The 22,515-nt window shown below is 41.7% G+C and overlaps 1 protein-coding gene across 1 annotated transcript in view; it reads right to left on the bottom strand.

The window, feature by feature from the left end:
* pcloa (piccolo presynaptic cytomatrix protein a) overlaps positions 1-22,515 on the bottom strand; it is a 577,994-nt gene that overhangs the window by 246,966 nt on the left and 308,513 nt on the right. The window contains exons 8-10 of the mRNA XM_060842523.1: positions 12,600-14,745; positions 9,701-9,837; positions 9,206-9,287 (exon numbers count right to left, since the gene is read on the bottom strand). Coding sequence (XP_060698506.1) covers positions 9,206-9,287; positions 9,701-9,837; positions 12,600-14,745 — 2,365 coding nt within the window. The remainder of the gene's footprint in view (positions 1-9,205; positions 9,288-9,700; positions 9,838-12,599; positions 14,746-22,515) is intronic.

Below are 22,515 nucleotides of genomic sequence, written 5' to 3' on the forward strand. Positions count from 1 at the left end.
TAATGATTCATGATCATTATTAGACTCTCTAGATGTTTTTCACTGAAATCAAATTCCACCGTTTGCCATGACAGGATTTGAACTGGAGTCAAGGTTAGAGTGGTGCTGGAAAAGCACAGCAGGTCAGGCAGCATCTGAGGAGCAGGAAAAATCGATGATTCAGGCAAAAGCCCTTCATCAGGATTTGAACTGGAGTCCCTGTAACATTACTTTGGTCCCTGGATTAACATTACAGTGATAACACCAGTGGACCATTACCTCTCTCTAATATGTATGACAAGAGTAGAAGATTGCTAACTGATTTGAGGCTACTGTCGCTGTAACAGAACTTGTCATTTAATCAAAGCGGTTTGCTTCATTGCAAGAAAATATGAATTTATGAGCAGGAGAAGGCCACTTGACCTCTCATGGGCATCTCATGGGAATTACAATATCCTGTCCAGAAGTGTGCAAATAGTAACTGATAACAACTTTTCCAGAATATACCAGTGTTCTTCCATTCAGAGAATGTCTGGGATATGTATGAAAGAACAGAAATTAACAAGTCCATGAGCAAAGGAAATGATTATATTGAAAACAAAGTGAGGGAAATCATCTGTCTCTGCAATAAACAATTGGAAAGATTGTGGAAACTTATCTCTAGTTGTACTTTAGGGAGAATGCTGTTGCTAAGGAAGCTCTTGGTATGGTATTGTATCAAACCCACAGCGAAGGAAAACAGTAAAGGTGTTGACTTGTGTGCCATGGGTAAAGCTCCAGGTGCTATCTCATCTAAACTCAGCTCGTACAGGAAACCAGGACTGCTGCAGAACCTATGCAAACATCTGTCTCTGTGAGAAAAAAAAACTGAGGCAGTGTTCAGGATTGGAGTGATACACCCAAATCTTCGTGCAGTTTCCACCATTGATCTGATCTCAGTCTGGCAGCTGTGAGAGAAATGCCATGAACAAAGGCAATCACTTTATATTGCTTTCATCAATCTCATTGAGGCACTAGAACATAGGAGCTAAGCTTGGATACTTAAACTGTTTCAAAAACTGGCTATGTACTAAAGTTATTCAGAGTGATTGCCTCTCCCTTTGACAACAAATCAGCAATGACAAGGCAACATCAGAGTCCTTGGAGAACTACACTAGTGCACTTTAGCACATTCTTCACTTGCTCAAAGTGATAAATAATTTTTCATCTTGCACTCATTGTAACAAAATTATAGGAACACTAAAGCTCAAAGGGAGCAATTATACTACCTATCAAGAGGGTACTGATTGGCTGGAAATGTAAGTCTGACTGGGAGAGGCATTGCCATGGAGAATGCAAATGGTGATGGATGTTCTGTAAGTATCTGTTGAAAACTGCCCAATGAAACATGCTCACCAATATGTTTTAGAGAAGTTACATTTACACAGCCTGAAGACATCCATTCACATGGACATATTGTTTCATTTGCAAAGGATGGGGCCCTGGGTGTGAATTTACTTTCAGCACACTATGAAATCAACTGATAATCTAAGATTGGTTGTAGTGTGAGCTAATTCTTAGCATGATAAGAATTGTTTTCTAAAATTGAATGAGGTCACATGCTGTATACTATGCTCTGAGATTTTGCAAGCAAAGAATGGTCAGGTACTATGAATTCTCAGCTGAAAATGTGTTGCTGGAAAAGAGCAGCAGGTCAGGCAGCATCGAAGGAACAGGAAATTCGACGTTTCGGGCATAAGCCCTTCTTCAGGAATGAGCTTCTTCAAGGAAGGCACCCTTGCAAGAGGATTCGCAGTAGGTTAAAATCTTTGAGGAGAAAGTGAGGTCTGCAGATGCTGGAGATCAGAGCTGAAAATGTGTTGCTGGAAAAGCGCAGCAGGTCAGGCAGCATCCAAGGAACAGGAGATTCGACGTTTCGGGCATAAACCCTTCATCAGGAATCCTACTGAATGATCAGGACCCCCCTGTCATGCAGTGTAAATTGCTGGTCCTTTTAAGATTGGGTACTCTTGTGATCCTTTCCTGATGAGTGAAAGGCAAAATGTTTTAAAAGCATTTCTCTTTCACAGTAGTTCTATTCAAGCAAATGATGATTTTGATACTTGTTTCTTTCATAAGTCTTCAGAATATCAAATAAAGCTATCCACATACAAATCAGAACTAACTGGAATTTGGTCAATCTCACTTGCTGACCTAAGACAAACATCTGAGATATGGTTTATGCTGAAAATACCACACTATCATTACACACCAAGGAGGACCTTGAGCAACAAATGAGCAAACTCTTCCGTGTCTGTGAAGAGTTTGCTTTGACCATTGACATCTGGAAGACAAATGTCAGGTAACGTTGTCATTCTATCATCTCTCAGCATTGACAATGACACATATCTCAGCTCCACAATCAGCAGCAATCATCACCTGATTTTGAAATTCACACATGAATCACCAAAGCTGCAGTGGGTATGTCCAAGCTGAGCAAGAGAGTGTAAAACAACAATATGTGAACATCCTCAAACTGTGAGGGTGGAATTATCGCCTCCCTTGTGTGGCGAACATAAAGGTGGGAAAGGTGAGAATAAATGTCGAGAAAAAATCCTGAATGTTGAGAAAAAAGTTTGTATTTCTTCCAAGCTTAAATGGACTTTAGAATCTCACCATTGAGTGGTAATACCTTACTCCCATGCATTGCATCTCACTTAAGCCACAATTTGCCCAAATTCCATTTCATTTCCAATTCTTCTCTCCTCCAGTGAGAAACTAGATGGCATAAATTCCCAAATTATAAATCAGACCTCACCAAGTCTTTGTCCCGGTCACCATTCAACTGCTTCTTCAGTATGACATCATTCTATGGTCCATGGCCATGATCTTCCTTCAGCCTTTGCCCAAGCCAGGTGGCAAGCAACCAGCACACAGGATGCATCTAATGACTCTTAGCTCACTTTCTGAATGCTCACATACTTTACCACACATTTAGAGTCATAAAGATGTACAGCATGGAAATAGACTTTGGTCCAATACATCCATGCCGACCAGATATCCTAAATAAATTTAGTCCCAATTTGCTAGCATTTGGCCCATATCCCCTTCCTATTCATATATCCATCCAGATGTCTTTTAAACATTATAATTGTACCAACCTCTACCACTTCCACTAGCAGCTCATTCCATACAATTCACCACCCTTTGCGTGAAAAAGTTGCCCCTCAATTCCCTTTTAAATTCTTCCCCTCTCAACTGAAACCCATACACTCTAGTTTTGGTTTCCCTCAAACCCAGGGAAAAGCCCCTCATGATTTTATAAACCTTTATATCCTTACCCTTCAGCCTCCAATGCTCCAGGGAAAACAGCTGTAGCCTGTAGCTCAATTCCTCCAACCCTGGCAACATCCTTGCAAATCTTTACTGAACCCTTTCAAGTTTCACAATATTCCTCTTATAGCAGGGAGGCCAGAATTGCATGCACTATTCCAATAGTGGCCGAACCAATGTCTTGTACATTTGCAACATGACTTCCCAACCCCATACTCAATGCACTGACCAATTAAAGGCTATCATACCAAATGTTTTCTTCTACTATCGTATCTTCCAGTGACTCCACTTTCATGGAACTATGAACCTGCACTCCAAGGTCTCTTTATTCAGCAGCACTCCTCAGGACCTCACCATAAAGTGTATAAGTCTGCTCTGATCTGCCTTTCCAAAATGCATACCTCACATTTATCTAAATTAAACTCCATCTGCCACTCTTCGGCCCATTGGCCCATCTGTTCAAGATCTCACACTCTGAGATAACCTTCTTCACTGTCCACAATACTTCCAAATTTGATGTTATCTGCAAACTTACTAACCATATATTTTATGTTCACATCCAAATAATTTATATAAATGACAAAACGTAGTGGACCCAGCACCGATCCGTGTGGCACACTGCTGGTCACGGGCCTCCAGTCCAAAAAGCCAACCCTCCACCACCACTCTCTGTCTTCTACCTTTGAGCCAGTTCTATACCCAAATGGCTAGATCTCCTATTATTCATTGTGATCTCATTTTGTAACCAGTCTACCTTGAGGAACCTTGCCAAAAGCCTCACTAAAGTCCATACAGATCACATCCACTGCTCTTCCCTCATCAATTCGTATTGTTGCTTCTTCAAAAAGCTCAATCACACTTGTGAAACATGATTTCCCATGCACAAAGCCATGTTGACTATCCCTAATCAGTCCTTCCCTGTCCCCCAGGATTCACTCCAACAACTTGCCCACCACTGATGTCAGGCTCACTGGTCTATAGTTTCCTAGCTTTTCCTTACTACCTTTCTTAAATAGTGACACTATATTAGCCAACCACCAGTCTTCTGGCATCTCGCTTGTGGCTATCAATGATCCAAATATCTTAGCCAGAGGCCCAGAAATCACTTCCCTAGCTTCCCACTGAGGTCTAGGGTACACCTGATCAGGTCCTGGGATTTATTTACCTTTCCGCATTTTAAAACATCTTGTCCTCTGTAATTTGGCCATTTTTCAAATGTTGCTATTTATTTCCCCATGTTCTATACCTTCCGTATCCTTGCCCATAGTAAACTCTGATGTAAAATACTCAGTATCTTCTCCATGTCCTCTGGTTCCATACATAAGTAGCTTTGCTGATCTTTAAGGGGCCGTATTCTCTCCCTATCCCTTTGTCGTTAATGAATTTGTAGAATATCTTTGGATTATCCTTAACCCTATTTGCCAAAGCTTTCTCATGTCCCCTTTGTACCCTCCTGGCTTCCCTACTGCCTTTATACTCTTCTAGTTGGAGGGTGCCAGCCTGTGTCTTCACATTGCTCTCATAGCTCACATTCACTGATTTACCAGGCCGCCAGCCTCTGTGTGGCTCACATTGCTTTGTTAGTGCACAGGGTTTTTCATATTCAGTTCCATGTTGCCAGTCTCTGTAGCTTGCTTTACTTTTCCCTGCAGAGGGAGAAGGAAGCAGCTTGTGATCGTCAGAGAATTGATCAATCAGTCAGTTAAAAAGGGAGTGGAAATGTGTCTGTAATGTCCTGCTTCTTGGCCCTTCACTTTAAAGTGTTTTAAAACTTTTAAAACTGAGATTACATAAGTTGACTTATCCACAGCTGAGTGTAACCATGCATGAGGCTATGACTTCAATGCTGTTTATAGAGGGCATCAAATTGACAAATCTGATGTCTCCAGTCAATATAGCCTACTCAATCAGCAGTGCAATCACTATTACAGTTCCTGGAATTACATTATTTGTCACTGCACAACTAACTGCTTCTTGCAACAAAATGTGATTCAGTTGTCGAATTTGCATGATTGAGTCATTGTGCTTTGTATCCATGGTCATTAACTGTTATTGTTCTTGTAAGTTTTTTTTAAATTTAGAATTAACCTGGACAAGATTTCACAAACCACTTCATTCTCCTAAAATAACCTTGTTCATCGTTATATAATAGTCCACAATAAATTGTCAATATAAAATGGGTGCATGTTATTTATCATAACTAAAGCACAAATACTCTAATGATTATAAATATGACACAGGTGAAAATGGCCTTCTTAAAAAAAATGCTCCCTTTTTTTACCCATTTACTTCTGTCCTTTCAATAGTTTTCACCGAAGTAGATCACTGTCCATCAGTTCCTTAGCGTTGCATCTTTTATGTTTATCAAAAGACTATTTTCATAAGTGAAGATGGGCAAATATAACTGCATCATTAACTTTTTTGGATGCTTTACTGAGCAAACCAATTGAAACCGGTCACTACTTGAGCTGGTGCATTGTCGAACCAATGGGTCTGATGTATCTTCGAGCGCAGACCAAAATTGCCCAAACTTTATTCATTACACAAACCCTTTTTTGTAAATTCACAACATATTTGCAATGTCATCATTAAAACTTGAACCAAAGCTCTTAAGCGGTATTAGAGTCATAGAGATGTACAGCATGGAAACAGACCATTCAGTCCAACCCGTCCATGCTGACCAGTTATCCCAACCCAATCTAGTCCCACCTGCCAGCACCTGACCCATATCCCTCCAAACCCTTCCTATTCATATACCCATCCAAATGCCTTTTAAATGTTGCAATTACAATAGCCTCCACCACATCCTCTGGCAGCTCATTCCATACACATACTGCTCTCTGCATGAAAAAGTTGCCCCTTAATTCTCTTTTAAATCTTTCATCTCTCACCCTAAACCTATGCCCTCTAGTTCTGGACTCCCTGATCCCAGGGAAAAGACTTTGTCTATTTATCCTATCCATGCCCCACATAATTTTGTAAACATCTATAAGGTCACCCCTCAGCCTTCGATGCTCCAGGGAAAACAGCCTCAGCCTGTTCAGCCTCTCCCTATTGCTCAAATCCTCCATCCCTGGCAACATCCTTGTAAATCTTTTCTGAACCCTTTCAAGTTTCACAACATCTTTCCGATAGGAAGGAGACCAGAATTGCATGCAATATTCCAACCGTGGCCTAACCAATGTCCTGGACAGCCACAACATGACCTCCCAACTCCTGTACTCAATACTCTGACCAATAAAGGAAAGCATACCAAACACCTTCTTCACTGTCCTTTCTAACTGCGACTCCACTTTCAAGGAGCTATGAACTTGCACTCCAAAGTTTCTTTGTTCAGCAACACTCCCGAGGACCTTACCATTAAGTGTATGGGCAGGACTGGCAGCTTAATGTTACAGGATACAAATCCTGCAGGAAGGATAGAAAGGGAGGCAAGAGAGGAGGGGGAGTGGCATTTTTGATAAGGGATAGCATTACAGCTGTGCTGAGGGAGGATATTCCCGGAAATACATCCAGGGAAGTTATTTGGGTGGAACTGAGAAATAAGAAAGGGATGATCACCTTATTAGGATTGCATTATAGATCCCCTAATAGTCAAAGGGAAATTGAGAAGCAAACTTGTTAGGAGATCTCAGCTATCTGTAAGAATAATAGGATAATTTTGATAGGGGATTTTAACTTTCCAGACATCGACTGGGACTGCCATAGTGTTAAAGGTTTAGTTTGAGAGAAATTTCTTAAGTGCATACAAGACAATTTTCTGATTCAGTATGTGGATGTACCTACTAGAGAAGGTGCAAAACTTGACCTACACTTGGGAAATAAGGCAGGGCTGGTTACTGAGGTGTCAGTGGGGGAGCACTTTGGGGCCAGTGACCATAATTCTATTTGTTTTAAAATAGTTATGGAAAAGGATAGACCAGATCTAAAAGTTGAAGTTCTAAATTGGAGAAAGACCAATTTTGACGGTATTAGGCAAGGACTTTCAAAAGCTGATTGGAGGCAGATGTTCGCAGGTAAAGGGACGGCTGGAAAATGGGAAGCGTTCAGAAATGAGATAACAAGAGTCCAGAGAAAATATATTCCTGTCAGGGTGAATGGAAAGGCTGGTAAGTATAGGGAATGCTGGATGACTAAAGAAATTGAGGGTTTGGTTAAGAAAAAGAAGGAAGCATATGTCAGGTATAGACAGGATAGATCAAATGAATCCTTAGAAGAGTATAAAGGAATTAGAAGTATACTTAAGAGGGAAATCAGGAGGGCAAAAAGGGGACTTGAGATAGCTTTGGCAAATAGAATTAAGGAAAATCCAAAGGGTTTTTACAAATATATTAAGGACAAAAAAAAAACTCGGAAAAGAATAGGGCCCCTCAAATATCAGCAAGGTGGCCTTTGTGTGGAGTCACAGAAAATGGGATAGATACTAAATGAATATTTTACATCAGTATTTACTGTGGAAAAGGATATGGAAGATATAGACTGTAGGGAAATAGACGGTGACATCTTGCAAATTGTCCAGATTACAGAGGAGGAAGTGTTGGATGTCTTGAAACGGTTAAAGGCGGATAAATCCCTAGGACCTGATCAGATGTACGCAAGAACTCTGTGGGAAGCTAGAGAAGTGATTGTTGGGCCTCTTGCTGAGATATTTGTATCATTGATAGTCACAGGTGAGGTGCCGGAAGACTGGGGTTGGCAAACGTGGTGCCACTGTTTAAGAAGGGTGGTAAAGACAAGCCAGGGAACTATAGACCGGTGAGTCTGACCTCAGTGCTGGGCAAGTTGTTGGAGGGACTCCTGAAGGACAGGATGTACATGTATTTGGAAGGCAAGGACTGATTAGGGATAAAAAGTGAGGTCTGCAGATGCTGGAGATCAGAGCTGAAAATGTGTAGCTGGTTAAAGCGCAGCAGGTCAGGCAGCATCCAAGGAACAGGAAAGTCAACGTTTCGGGCAAAAGCCCTTCATCTGGGAGGGCTTTTGCCCGAAACGTCGAATTTCCTGTTCCTTGGATGCTGCCTGATCTACTGATTAGAGATAGTCAACATGGCTTTGTGCGTGGGAAATCATGTCTCACAAACTTGCTTGAGTAGTAACAAAGAAGATTGATGAGGGCAGAGCAGTAGATGTGATCAATATGGACTTCAGTAAGGTGTTCGACAAGGGTCCCCTGGGAGACTGGTTTGCAAGGTTAGATCTCATGGAATACAGGGAGAACTAGCCATTTGGATACAGAACTGGCTCAAAGGTAGGAGACAGAGGGTGGTGGTGGAGGGTTGTTTTTCAGGCCAGAGGCCTGTGACCAGTGGAATGCCACAAGGATCGGTGCTGGGTCCTCTACTTTTTGTCATTTACATAAATGATTTGGATGTGAGCATAAGAGGTACAGTTAGTAAGTTTGCAGATGACACCAAAATTGTAGGTGTAGTGGAAAGTGAAGAAGGTTTCCTCAGATTTAAACAGGATCTGGACCAGATGGGCCAATGGGCTGAGAAGGGGCAGATGGAGTTTAATTCAGATAAATGTGAGGTGCTGCATTTTGGGAAAGCAAATCTTAGCAGGACTTATCCACTTAAAATGGTATTAATTGATAGAAGCTGAGTGTTTCTTATGTGAATTGGAAGAGCTTTCAGTCAATCAGATAAAACAAAGGAGACTGTGATGCTGTAAGAAAAATCTTGGAATATTTAGAACACTGAAGCTTTATAATATGGAAGAACTGGGCTTATGGTTTTGAAGGCTATTGACAAAACTGTAATATTGATACATTTTTGATATTGCATATATCTTAACGTTTCGACAGGACTTAGGTAAAAATGCAACAATGCATAGAATGATAGTAAGGCAACATTCAGTAAGGCAACTAACCTGAGGAAAAACAAACGAAAGTGGAGAGTAAGCAACATTATTTTACCTGATACTGTCTGGTCCTTTAGATCCCTTTGAATTCTGACCCGAGAATGTGGAAAGTTGTATTGAACAAGCTTCCCACCACCCTATAAAATAAGAACCAATTTTTATGCTTTAATGTATTTTTCTTGAAATAACACATTCAACAATTTTGATTTACACACAAGTAAACATGGGAAGAAACAACATTGTGTATTTAAATCTTGCCACTATATTGTCAATTTATTTACTCTCAACAAACTGAAGAAAATTATGTTAATAGTTTGGCATATTTCACTTTTGGTAATTTCTCGGTAAAAATATTGGATTCCAATGTTCTCCAAATAGAGTTCTCTCTGATCTCTTAGGATCTATTATTTAAAACTGTAGAAAGATAGATCAATGACTATATTGTATATTCAATGCAAACTGCAAAATTACCAAAGAATTTGTTTCATTCTGACTTATTCAGAAATAAGAAGGCCAATGCAGAAATCCAAATTCATAAATGATTTCTTACTTCTGTGGACTGTTGTTGAGATTGTCTGGAGTGTGTTAATTTCTCTGGAAGTTTGCGATTTATGGCAGGTGCATCCTCAAGGCGAGACTCACGTGGCTTGTCAAACCAATCTGTTTCTTCACGACGCAGATGATATGCTTTGAAAATCAAGGAAATGTCAGTTCTCCAAATCAGACAATGGGAGTTCAGGATGGCAGCTCACTGCCAGTTGAGGACATGATATGTATTATTTGGTAACTGCAGCATGCAAGTCTATGCATTTTCCAATATGTTCATGCAAAGTTACAACCAGACTATGACCATCATTAGAAAGTGCAAGTGAAGAATAGGAAGGCAATTTGTAAACATATCACAGATTTATTAACTGGAGACTAAAGGTGTGCAAACCATCTGATGTTTAAATCATTAGATAGTTTTCTGAGCTTTAACAGAGTCTTGTTTTTGCATAGGACTATTGTGAATGCCCTATCATGATCACTTGTCAATTTTTTTATGTGAGAAGTTATTTTCAGGAATGAATTGTATAGTTAGCTGTAAAATACAAAATTAAAACCAAATATCAAGTAACTTCAGCATCCAGGGTTATAGCCTGATTAGTTGATTGAAAAGATTTTAGATTAAACAATTAATTTTCAGACTAGTGATGAGAAAATGAAAACTAATCAAGACAATATCAATTATGCCATAGATTCTGGGAAACATGCATTGCTTAGTTTGAAAACCAAGTGTCAAAAACCTGAACAAATTAGGATAATGTAAGGATATAATATTAGGAGTGGAAAAAGGGTTAGTCAGCTAGATACTTTTAATGATCTGCATGATAGACATTGCCTGACTAATCAAGGGTTAGATCATTCACACGAATGTGTGAGAAATCTATCCCAAACTTTTAGAAGGAAATTTTATTGAGCGCAGATCTCTAAAACCAGTTCTACATCAAAAAAGTAGAAGTGTAGCACCTCAATTTGGTTTGAGATTTGCATTTATCGAATCTAAAGCAGTGAAATTCTCGGTTTGAACATGAAGTGTGTTTCATATTTCATGGCCGAGGCGAATAGCAGAAACTAGAAACCCAGTAACAATAATACACACAGATTGGCATTTTGTTTCCTTTAGTATTTTTAATATACAAATCTTCCCAAGAACCAATGACCATGCCTTGTAAAATCACTCAGTGCTCCTTCATTAGTTCGCAAACTCAATTTAACAAAGCTCAAAATCCAACCAAATCATTCAACTCACAATTCATTTCAATGAACTTAGTTTGGTTGGGTTCAGTTAATTGTTTCAATGCTGTGCACACCCCTGTTTGATATAAAGTGAGAGAAGGGAAAAAAAGAAAAAAAGCAATATCAGAATAGTTCGGTTTCTCAGAAAATCTTGCTTTTATTTTTATGTGATGAAGGGCACCAAAAACTGTAACTGCAGTGACCCTCTGTTAAATTAATCATCATCTTTAAACTAAATTCTTCAACCTCATTGTGTACATATTTATTCATTTGGCCAAGAAAAACACATACTGTAATAATAAATTCAGAATGTATAAAGCAACAACAAAAGCCTTTATTTGATAAGCATTAACAATGCTAACAAGAAATCTATAGAACTTCTTTGGGAAAAAAAAGCTTCAAAATTGAGAAATAAACTTTACGTCCCTCTACTCTAAAACATCATTCAGTACTTTACAAATATTTGGAGTGGAGTTTTATAACAAATAAAAAATATGGATAGTATTGTCAGGTACACACTGACTGAGATCATATCTCAGACTGCTTCTAAATCAGAGACTTTGAGTTCAAGTCCCACTTCAAAACTTGATGGCCAAGGAAAGAAAGTTCCTGACTTAGCCAATCAGATTGTAAATTGCCCTTCAAATTCTTACAACTTGTAGGTAATAGTAGGAGAGATTCCTGGTCAGCCATGTGATGAAAACAACATTGGAGCCTCAATCATCACTACTGATAGTGTCAGGCTACAACACACAGGGGAAAGTGTATGTTGCATAGCAACCTGGGCTCTCCGAGTGCACCTTAACATACCATCCACTCACTGCCTGATGCCATTCATCATTCCATTGTTGAATGCTGCTGCCATGTTAAAGGTATGGCACAGGATGCACAACCTATCTGAGAAGTCATGCATTTGTGCATTCTGTTTGTTCTTCTTGTTAACCATTGCACGTGGGCATTTCCATAGCATAGCTAACTATACATACAAAAAAAAAGAAAAATAAACTGACAAGAATCTCAAACCTAATTAAAACACAATTCAAAATGATCAAAACAAAACTCTTCTCATATTTTATTCTTCATTATTTGTTTCAATGAAATACTGACAAAAGTCATAACGACTTTATTTCCTCATTTTTAATAACTCATTGTATAAGAATAAAGGAAATCCTAACATCCTGTAGTTACAGACTGACATTAGCATAGTTATGTTGCTAACTTCTTTAGAACTGCACAAAATTTAGGCCAATAAGTGAGAATGGGAATGGATTTAAACAGCAACAAAATGTAAAATGTTTCACATAGACAAAAAGGAAATTCTGCAGGAAATTGAAAGACAGGTCTCTCACAAAGTCTTTCCTGATAAGTGGTTTCATAAATTAAATAACATTGTACACATTCAACTGAAATAAATGTTTGCAGTCTTGTAACATATAATTTTCTTAATTGAAAATGGTTAACAGAGAATCCTCAATATGAAATGAAACTTCTAATGTTTGTAACATGCCTGCAGAAGAAAACTTTTCTCTGCTGAGGTACACACAAATACACAAATGAAAATAAAGTACAGGCAAGGACAAGAGAGTCTATAAGGAATGAACAAAAATTATAAACATGCAGTGAACGGAAATTTTGTTGATGATGACACAACATCCTGAGTCCCGTTTTACCTTCACTGTCTGACATGGCATGTTGGAAGTCATCCATAATAAACGCTATGTCACGGTCATATCCACGTGTCCGTGACTCCTCCCTCATGTGCTGTTGTACTTCAGGTAGAGAGTGGCTTGAACCAAACTGTTCCCGTGTATCGGCAGATATTGGTGGCAATGGGCCAGCTGCTGCTCGAGCCATTCCCATTGGCTGTCCAACAGGACTTAAGGGACTTTCTTCCTCCGAATTCTGGGCAACTATGGTAATTCTTCCTCTGCTGTGACTAATAGGTAAACTGGATGGCTTTGTTCGAACAGAAGGAGAACTCTGCCCATAGGCAATATCCAATGGATCATTTTCCTGACCTTTTATGCGCAGTGATGTACTGGAAGGGTCTCTTTTAATTGTTAGGTCAAGACCATAAACTGAAGAGGGCCTGGACCTGCTTCCACTGGTGTATGCTTTGTCAATTTCATCATCAAATGTAGATCTGACAGTTGGACCAAGAAACTTCTGCTGGTCACGAATATTCTTTCTTAGGCTAAATGTTACATCATCTTGAATAAGCCTTGCTCGAGAGGGAGCACCAGTTACTGCTGATGTAGTTCCCATGTAGTTGGTAAAGTCAGGCTCCACATCTCTGGCTTCTTGAATTGGTGAAAACTTAGAGAATTTGGGGTCTAGCAGCTGTTTTTTATGTTTGCTTTGCTTTTGGTAAATAATAGATGGTGGCAATTGCTTTGCAGCTTGCTTTTCGAGAGTCAACCTGCTTATACTGTACTTCTCAGACTTTGGGAAGTGCCTGTAGCTGCTATCTGCATGGTAATATTGGGGAAGGTTGGAAAGATGTTCTAAGCCTTCCGCTCCCCTGCGAAACTCTTGTTTGATTTGTTGCTTCAATAGTTTTAATTCATAAGGATCCTCCATTGTATCTTCATCTGCTTTTCCAAAGGAATGCAAGCGGGTTGAGCTCTGCAAAGGTCCAATAAAATCTTTCATGTCTGCAGTTCTGCGTGCTTCACTTGTGCGAAGTAGGCGTTCATTCTTTTGCACTTGTTTTTGAATATCGTGAAGGTTAAATCCAGTCGCAAGGGAACTGGATCCTTTAGTGAGTTCACCAATGTCATCAATTAGAACATAATTTCGAGGTGCACGGTGCTCTAGATCTGCATAATAGGATTCGGCAGAAAGGCTTGACATTGGGCTACCTGCCATGGTTCCCCTTTCATCCAGCCCTATTCTCAGGTCTAAATTACTGTACTTACTGCCTAAATGAGGAACTACATAAGTGCTATCTGCGGAGGTGGAAGCCATCAAAAGAGACTGATTATGGATCACCTCATAGTTTGTAGTTATTTTTGGTTCAAGGTCAACAACTGTGGTCGGCCTTGGTTTCTGCTGAATCAGCATCATTTGTGATGGATGTGGATAGGCTGTTGGCTGGGTTTGGGAAGGAGGGGGCTGTTGTTGATAAGTGATTGTGGGAACAGTCTGATAGGTAGCTGGGGTTTGATAGGGAGAAACTTGCTGGTATAATGCCTGCTCTTGAAAAGGAGATTGCTGCTGGTATTGAGTTTGGGTTTGGGTCAGTGGAGGAGTAGGGTACTGGTATTGTGTGTAATGGCTTGGAGTAGTCGCATACTGAGGCTGTGACTGAGTCTGAGGTGAGAGAAACTGATCATAATCAGGCTGTGGTGCAGTTCTAGGTCTCTCTAACCCACATTGCGCGTCCATTCTGGTCTCTCTTATGTTGCTTACTTCACTGTCTGACATATAATCTCTTTCCTCGGCGACACCCTGCAAATAGGCTCGCTCCCGTTTCTCTCTCTCCTTCAATAAAGCTTCTTTTCTTCGATTGATGCCCATTTCTAAATATCGTAATTTGGCATCAATTTCTTTTTCTTCTTCATCTAGTTCTGCCTGTTTTTTCCTAAGTTTGGAAGATTCCCTTTCTACAAGTTCCAACTCTCTGTCAATGTCCTGGAGAATTTTCGCTCTGGCCATTGTATTGGTTCTGCAAACTCTTCTGTGGGAAACAGAGTTGACGGTGGGGAAGGTTGCTTGACTCCCAGCAAGACTGGCCTCTTCTGGAGGAGGATTAGGAAGGGTTCTCTTCACCTTTTTCTGAGTACCTACTGGTGTGCTGTTTTGAGAACCTTTTGCCTGAAACAGATATGAAGATCTATAATCAAAATTATTTGCAATGGTAAAGAAATTACAACTAAAAGATGAGGGTGTAAGTAAAAATTAATAAAAAAATGCAATTAAAACTAATAAGGTACATTGTGTGCTATTTCAGGTAAGAGGGTGGCATACAAAAACAAATACAGCAGATGCTGGAAATTTGAAATAAAAAGGGAAACTGTTGGAAGACCTCAGCTGGCCTGGCTGTATCTGAGGAGAGAGAAACAAAGTTAATGTTCTACGTCCTACAACCATAAAGGTATAGGAGGGGGCCATTCAGCCAGTCTATTCTGTCTCACTACATAAAAATCCATTAGTTCCAAAATATTCCCTGGCCCTGTAAGTTTATTTCACTCAAGTGCCGATCAATTTATTTTTGAAATCATTCATTGCCTCCACTTCCATTGTTCTTGGAGGCAATAGTTCCAGGTTACATTGAGTAAGACAATTTCCAGATCATTATCATTCACTGAACAAGATGTTCTTTCTCATATCCCTCATGGAACTCTTATCCAAAACATAACATCTGTGTCTAACAATGCTTGTGCCACCAGTTAATGAGAACAGATTTTGTTCACCTTGTCTAAAAGTGTCATAGTCCTGCGCACTTTGATAACATTTTCCCCTAATATACTTTACTCAAAAGACAATACCAGATAACATTCCTCAATCCTAGAAAAGGGGGCGGCATGGTGGCTCAGTGGTTAGCACTGCTGCCTCACAGCGCCAGGGACCCAGTTTCAATTCCAGCCTCGGGTGACTGCCTGTGTGGAATTTGCACATTCTCCCCGTATCTGCGTGGGTTTCCTCCGAGTGCTCCGGTTTCGTCCCACAATCCAAAAGATGTGCAGGTTAGGTGAATTGGCCATGGTAAAGTGCCCATAGTGTTCAAGGGTGTGTAGGTTAGGGGCATTAATCAGGGGTAAATGTATAGTAGTAGGGTAAAGGAATGGTCTGGGTGGGAAGGTTGGTGTAGACTTGTTGGGCTGAATATTTCCACACTACTGTATAGGATTTCTATGAAATCGATGAATATTGCACAACATTTTCTGGCAAACATTTTCTCTACTCTCTCCAAAGCATCCACATCCTCTAGTTGTGTGACGACCAAAACTGTACATAATATTCCAAATGTGGCCAAACTAAAGTTTCGTACAACATGACTTGCCAATTTTTATATTCTATATATCGGTAAACCATATGCCTTCTTGACCACCTTATCCACTTCTGTTGCCATTTTCAAGGAACTATGGATGTCTCCGCTTAGATCTCTCTGTATGTTAATACTTCTAAGCATTCTGCCATTTGTTGTACACTTCCCTCCTGCATCAGATCTTGCAAAATGCATCAATTTTTATTTGTCTGCATTAAAATACATCTGCTATTTCTCTGCCCAAGTCTCTACCCTACATATATCCCAGTGTATCCTCTGGTCATTCTCCTCACTGTTCACAGCTCCCACATCTTTGTGTTAACTGCAAACATATTAATCAGATCACCTGCATTCTCCTCCAAATCATTTATACATACACATGACAAACAACAGGGGGTCCCAGCACTGGTCCCTGCAGAACACCACCAGCCACAGATCTTCAATCTGAGAAGTGCCCTTCCATCCCTTTTCTCAGTCTTCTATGACTAAGCCAGTTCTGTATCTATCTTACCCAATCACTGCAGATCCCATGTGACTTCACCTTTTGTATCAGTCTGTCATGAGGGACCTTGTCCCCACAGACAACATCTACCACAATGCCCTCATCAATCAATTTTGTCACTTCCTCAAAAAAATCAAACAAGTTTGTGAGACATGACCTTCCCTGCCCAAAGCCACGCTGCCTATCATGGATAGGTCCGTATTTTTCCAAATGTGAGTAAGTCCTATCCTTGAATCTTTTCTAATAATTTCCATACCACTTACATAAGGCTAAATGGCCTATAATTTTCTGCATTATCCCAGTTGATCTCCTTGAAGAAAAGAACAATGTTAGATCTTCTCCAGTTTTCTGGAGTGCCTCCCGTGACTAAAGAGGATACAAAGATTTCATAAAAGGCCACAACACTTTCCTCACCTGCCTCCCTCAGCATTCTGGGACAGATGCATTAGGTCCTGACTTAGAATATCAAAATATCTGCCCCAAGACTCGCCATCCATCATATTATTATCCTTCATGAATAATGATACAAAGTTTTTGTTAAGGACCTCACCCACCGCCTTCAGCTCCACACATAAATTCTCTCCTTTCAACTTGAGTGTGCCTATCCCTTGTCTAGCAACTCTCTTACCCCTTACATATGTTTAAAATGCCTTGGGATTTTCCATAATCCTCTTTGCCAAAGACATGTCATGGCCTCTTTCAGCCGTCCGAATTCCTTGTTTGAGTTCTTTCTTGGTATCTATTTATTCTTTGAGGTTCTGTCTGTTTTCAGTTTCCTAAACCTTATGCATGCCTCTTTTCTCTTTTTGATGAAATTTTCAATTTCTCATGTCAGCCAAGGTGCCCAAATCTTGCTGTCAGCAGCATCAAGTGAAAATCAGGTGTCAACCTGGTGAAGTCACCAAACAGGACTACTTGCATGTCAAATAGTAGTAAGAGACAGACAGACCTAACTGATCACACAAGCAACAGATCAGATCTAAGGTTTGCAGTCCTCCCATATCTAGTCATGAATGGTGGTGAACAATTAAACACTTCCCTGGAAGAGGAGGCTCTGCAAATACCTACATCCTCAAAAATGGAAGAGACCAACACATCAGTGCATAAGGTAAGGCTGAAAAATTCACAGCAATCTTCAGTCAGAAGTGCCAAGTGGATGATTCATCTTGGCTTGCTCCAGTTGTCTCCAACATCAGAGTTGCCTGTCTTTACTCAATTCAATTCACTCCATGTGATATCAAGAAAAGGTTGGAGGCACTAGATACTGCAAAAGCTATGGACTCTGACAACATTCAGACAATAATACTGAATACTTGTGTTCCAGAACTGTTGCTCGCTTCGCCTACCTGTTCCAGTACAGTTACAACTGCCAGGACCAACTTGACAATGTGGAAAATTACCCAGGTATGTCCTATACACAAAAAGCAGAACAAATCTATCCCAGCCAATTACCACACCATCAGTCTACTCTCAATCATCAGTAAAGTTATGGAATCTCAGCAATAACCTGCTCACTGAAGCCCAATTTGGGTTCTGCCAGGACCACTCAGCTCCTGACCTCATTACAGCCTTGGTTCAAACATGGGCAAAAAAACTAAGTGCGCTGATGATTACACAATGTTCAGCACCATTCACAACTCCTCAGATACTGAAGCAGTTCTTGTCCAAATGCAGCAAGATCTGGACAATATCTAGGCTTTGCCTGACAAGTGGTAATTAACATTCATGCCACAGTAATGCTAAACAATGACCATCACTAATAAGAGACAATCTAATCACTTCTCTTTACCATTCAATGATGTTACCATCACTGAATCACCCACTATCGACCATCTGGGAGTTATCATTGACCAGACATTCAACTGGACGCTTCATATAAACACACAGGTGACAAGGACAAAGTGAGGACTGCAGATACTGGAGATGAGAGTCAAGAGTGTGGTGCTGGAACGCACACAGGTCAGGCAACATCCAAGGAGCAGGAGAATCACATTTCTGGCATTAGCCCTTCATCAGAAATTAGGCTTGAGGGCTGGGGGTTTGGGGAGGTTGGTGAGAGATAAATGAGAGAAGGGTGAGGTTGAGGGGAAAGTAGCTTGAGAATGCGATAGGTAAACGAAGGTGAGGGAGAATGTGATAGGTTGGAGTGGAGGGTGGAGCAGATAGATGGGAAAGGTGATGGATAGTCAGGAGGGCGGTGCCGAGTTGGAGGCTTGGGACTGGACATTGTGTGGGGAGGAGAAATGAGGAACTGGTGAAATCCACATTAATCTGTGTGGTTGCAGGGTTCCAAGGTGAAAGGTGAGGTGTTCTTCCTCCAGACATCGGGTGGTGAGATTTTGGTGATGGAAGAGGCCCAGGCCCTGCATGTTCTTAGTGGAGTGGGAGGGAGAGTTGAAGTGTTCAGCCATGTGGTGATGTCATTGGTTGGTGATGGTGTTCCAGAGATGTTCTCTGAAATGATCCGCAAGTTGGCGTCCTGTCTCCCGATGTAAAGGAGATCATATTGGGTGCAAGAGATACAGTAGATAACATTGGCACTCTTCCTCCAGACATTGGGTGGTAAGCCTTTGGCGATGGAGGAGGCCCAGGACCTGCACGTCCTTGACAGAGTGGGAGGGAGAGTTGAAGAGTTCAGCCACCGGGTGGTGAGGTTGGTTAGTGCGGGTGACCCAGAGATATTCTCTGAAATGATCCACAAGTTGGCTTCCTATCTCCCTGATGTAGAGGAGACCACATCGGGTGCAACGGATACAGTAGATGACATCAGTAAATGTCTGTCAGATGTGGAAGGATCCTTAGGGACCTTTGGAAGTGGCGGAAGATCATGCAATGTATTCGGAGATTGGTGGGGTGGAAAATGAGGACCGGGGGTCCGGACTGGGGGGCACAAAACCTGTGCCCTCATCTCCGTCCAAGGCTCCAAAGGATCCTTCCACATCTGACAGAAATTATCAATACCTCTACTAATGTCATCTACTGTATCCGTTGCACCCGATGTGGTCTCCTCTACATCAGGGAGACAGGACGCCAACTTGTGGATCATTTCGGAGAACATCTCTGGGTCACCCGCATTAACCAACCCCACCACCCGGTGGCTGAACTCTTCAACTCTTCCTCCCACTCTGTCAAGGACATGCAGGTCCTGGGCCTCCTCCATCGCCAAAAGCTTACCACCCAATGTCTGGAGGAAGAGTGCCTCATCTTCTACCTTGGGACCCTGCAACCACACAGGATCAAGTGGATTTCACCAGTTTCCTCATTTCCCCTCCCCCACATTATTCCTGTCCCAAGCTTCCCACTCGGCACCGCCCTCCTGACCTGTCCATAACCTTTACCATCTATTTGCTCTACCATCCTCTCCGACCTATCACCTTCTCCCTCACCTTCATCTACCTATCGCACTCTCAGCTCCCTTTCCCCCAACCCCACCCCCCTCCCATTTATCTCTCAGCATCCCACCCCTCCCTCTTTGGGTCCACAGGCCTCATTCTGGATGAAGGGCTAATGCCTGAAACATCAATTTTCCTGTTCCTCGGATGCTGCCTGACCTGCTGTCCTTTTCCAGCATTACACACTTGACAGAGGTTACAAGAGCAGGCCAGAGGCTACGAATACTGCAGTGATTAACTCACCTCCTGACTCCCCAAAGCTGCCCATCATCTACAGTACTCTGCACTTGACTGGATAGGGGCAGCTCTATAACAACACTCAAGAAGCTTGACATCATCCGGGACAAAGCAGCCGCTTGATTGGCACCACATCCACAAACATCCACTCCCTCCACCACTGATGCTCTGTAGCAGCAGTATTTACTATCTACAAAAAATAGTAGTCATGATTTGGAGATGCCAGTGTTGGACTGGGGTATACAAAGTTAAAAATCACACAACACCAGGTTATAATCCAACAGGTTTAATTGGAAGCACACTAGCTTTCGGAGCGATGCTCCTTCATCAGGTGATGGTGGAGGGCTCAATCCTAACACACAGAATTTACAGCAAAAATTTACAGTGTGATGTAACTGAAATTATACATTGAAAAATTGATTGTCTGTTAAGCCTTTCATCTGTCAGAATACAGTGATAGTTTCATTTCTTTCATGTGTAGATCACAAATTTTTTTAAAAAAACTTGCATTCTTGGGTTAGCTGTTAACAATGGTGATAGCTAGACGATATGTTGAACATACCTTCAATTCCAATCACCGTAATAACATGAAAATATACCTCAGTTTCTTCACTGTCCCTCAGTTGAAATCCTGGAATTTCTTCCTGAAAGGCATTGTGGGTCAATCTACAGCACATGGACTGCAGCAGTTCAAGAAGGCACATCAACGTCAAGGGCAGTTAGGGTTGGGCAATTAAGCTTTAGCCCAGCCAGTGACACCCACGTCCAATGCCCCATGAGTGAGCAGTACAAAATGATAACAGTACACAGTTCTGTTAGGTCGACAAAGTTTTCTTGCTAACAGATATGGGCTAGTTCAAAAATTGAGGGCGCTCTCACACACACTCAGCAAGCAACAGCCTGACAGACTTAGAATCATAAATCATACCAAATGGAGAATGTCCCAGAAGTCACTATCAACATCTCTTGATATGTCCTGTCCCATCACCATGACAGACACAGCAGAGGTGGAAGCATGGCAGCACGCAGCTCTGGAAAGTTGCAAAATTGACAACACTCTCACAGACCTACCCCAGCTCAGGACAACACTCTCACAGACCTACCCCAGCTCAGGGCAACACTCTCACAGACCTACCCCAGCTCAGGGCAACACTCTCACAGACCCACCCCAGCTCAGGGCAACACTCTCACAGACCTACCCCAGCTCAGGACAACACTCTCACAGACCTACCCCAGCTCAGGGCAACACTCTCACAGACCTACCCCAGCTCAGTTCAACACTCTCACAGACCTACCCCAGCTCAGGGCAACACTCTCACAGACCTACCCCAACTCAGGGCAACACTCTCACAGACCTACCCCAGCTCAGGGCAACACTCTCACAGACCGACCCCAGCTCAGGGCAACACTCTCATAGACCCACCCCAGCTCAGGGCAACACTCTCACAGACTGACCCCAGCTAGGGCAACACTCTCACAGCCCTACCCCAGCTCAGGGCGACACTCTCACAGACTCACCCCAGCTCAGGACAACACTCTCACAGACCTACCCCAGCTCAGGACAACACTCTCACAGACGTACCCCAGCTCAGGGCAACACTCTCACAGCCCTGTCCCAGCTCAGGGCAACACTCTCACAGACCTACCCCAGCTCAGGGCAACACTCTCACAGACCCACCCCAGCTCAGGGCAACACTCTCACAGACCTGCAAAGGACCTCTACTGTTGCCATGCACTGCTGGATTTCAATGTCTATCACCAACAGTGACTTAGCAACAGCACTACTCACCAAGCTGGTTGCATATTAAGGAACATAGTTGTTAGACTGGGACTGCAGCAAGTGGTGGAGAAACCAACAAGAGGGGAATATTGCTTGACCTTGTCGTCACTGATCACCAATGCATCTGTCCATGACAGTACTGGAAAGAGTGACTACTGCAAAGTCCTCATGGAGACAACTTCACATTGAGAATAACTTATATCATGTTGTGTGGCACTATTGAGACTGTGTATTAGGTATGAGCAGGTAGGAAAAGAGTTAAGTTTAGGGTTGCTTGACAAAGGGTAAGTTAGCATGACTTTGACTAGATAAGAACTTGCAATGAGGTCCTGGAGGCAAGGGTAGTGGTTTAATGAGGTAGAGAACATCCATTGTATAATGCCAGATGCTTAATCTTTACTGTTGATGCTCATTGAGTGTAACAGTCACCAAGCATTTTGGGTGTTGCCCTAGTTGGATGCTGCTCCCTGTACGTGACTATATAATTCCTTAAGAATCTGCTGTTTGAGAGACGACTGAGAACTCATGTCTTTGTGTACATGGGTGATCACTCTCTCTCCAGGACTCAGAATAAAGATGAAGAAGGTAGAGCCATACTATGTCTCTGAGTGTTTGCTTCAACTGATACGGGGATATGGAAATGGGATGTCAATATTGGCAAGCCAGGTGGGACTTCAAATGAATA

This window comes from Hemiscyllium ocellatum, chromosome 23 (genome assembly GCF_020745735.1).
Source record: "Hemiscyllium ocellatum isolate sHemOce1 chromosome 23, sHemOce1.pat.X.cur, whole genome shotgun sequence".
NCBI classification, from domain to species: Eukaryota; Metazoa; Chordata; class Chondrichthyes; order Orectolobiformes; family Hemiscylliidae; genus Hemiscyllium; species Hemiscyllium ocellatum.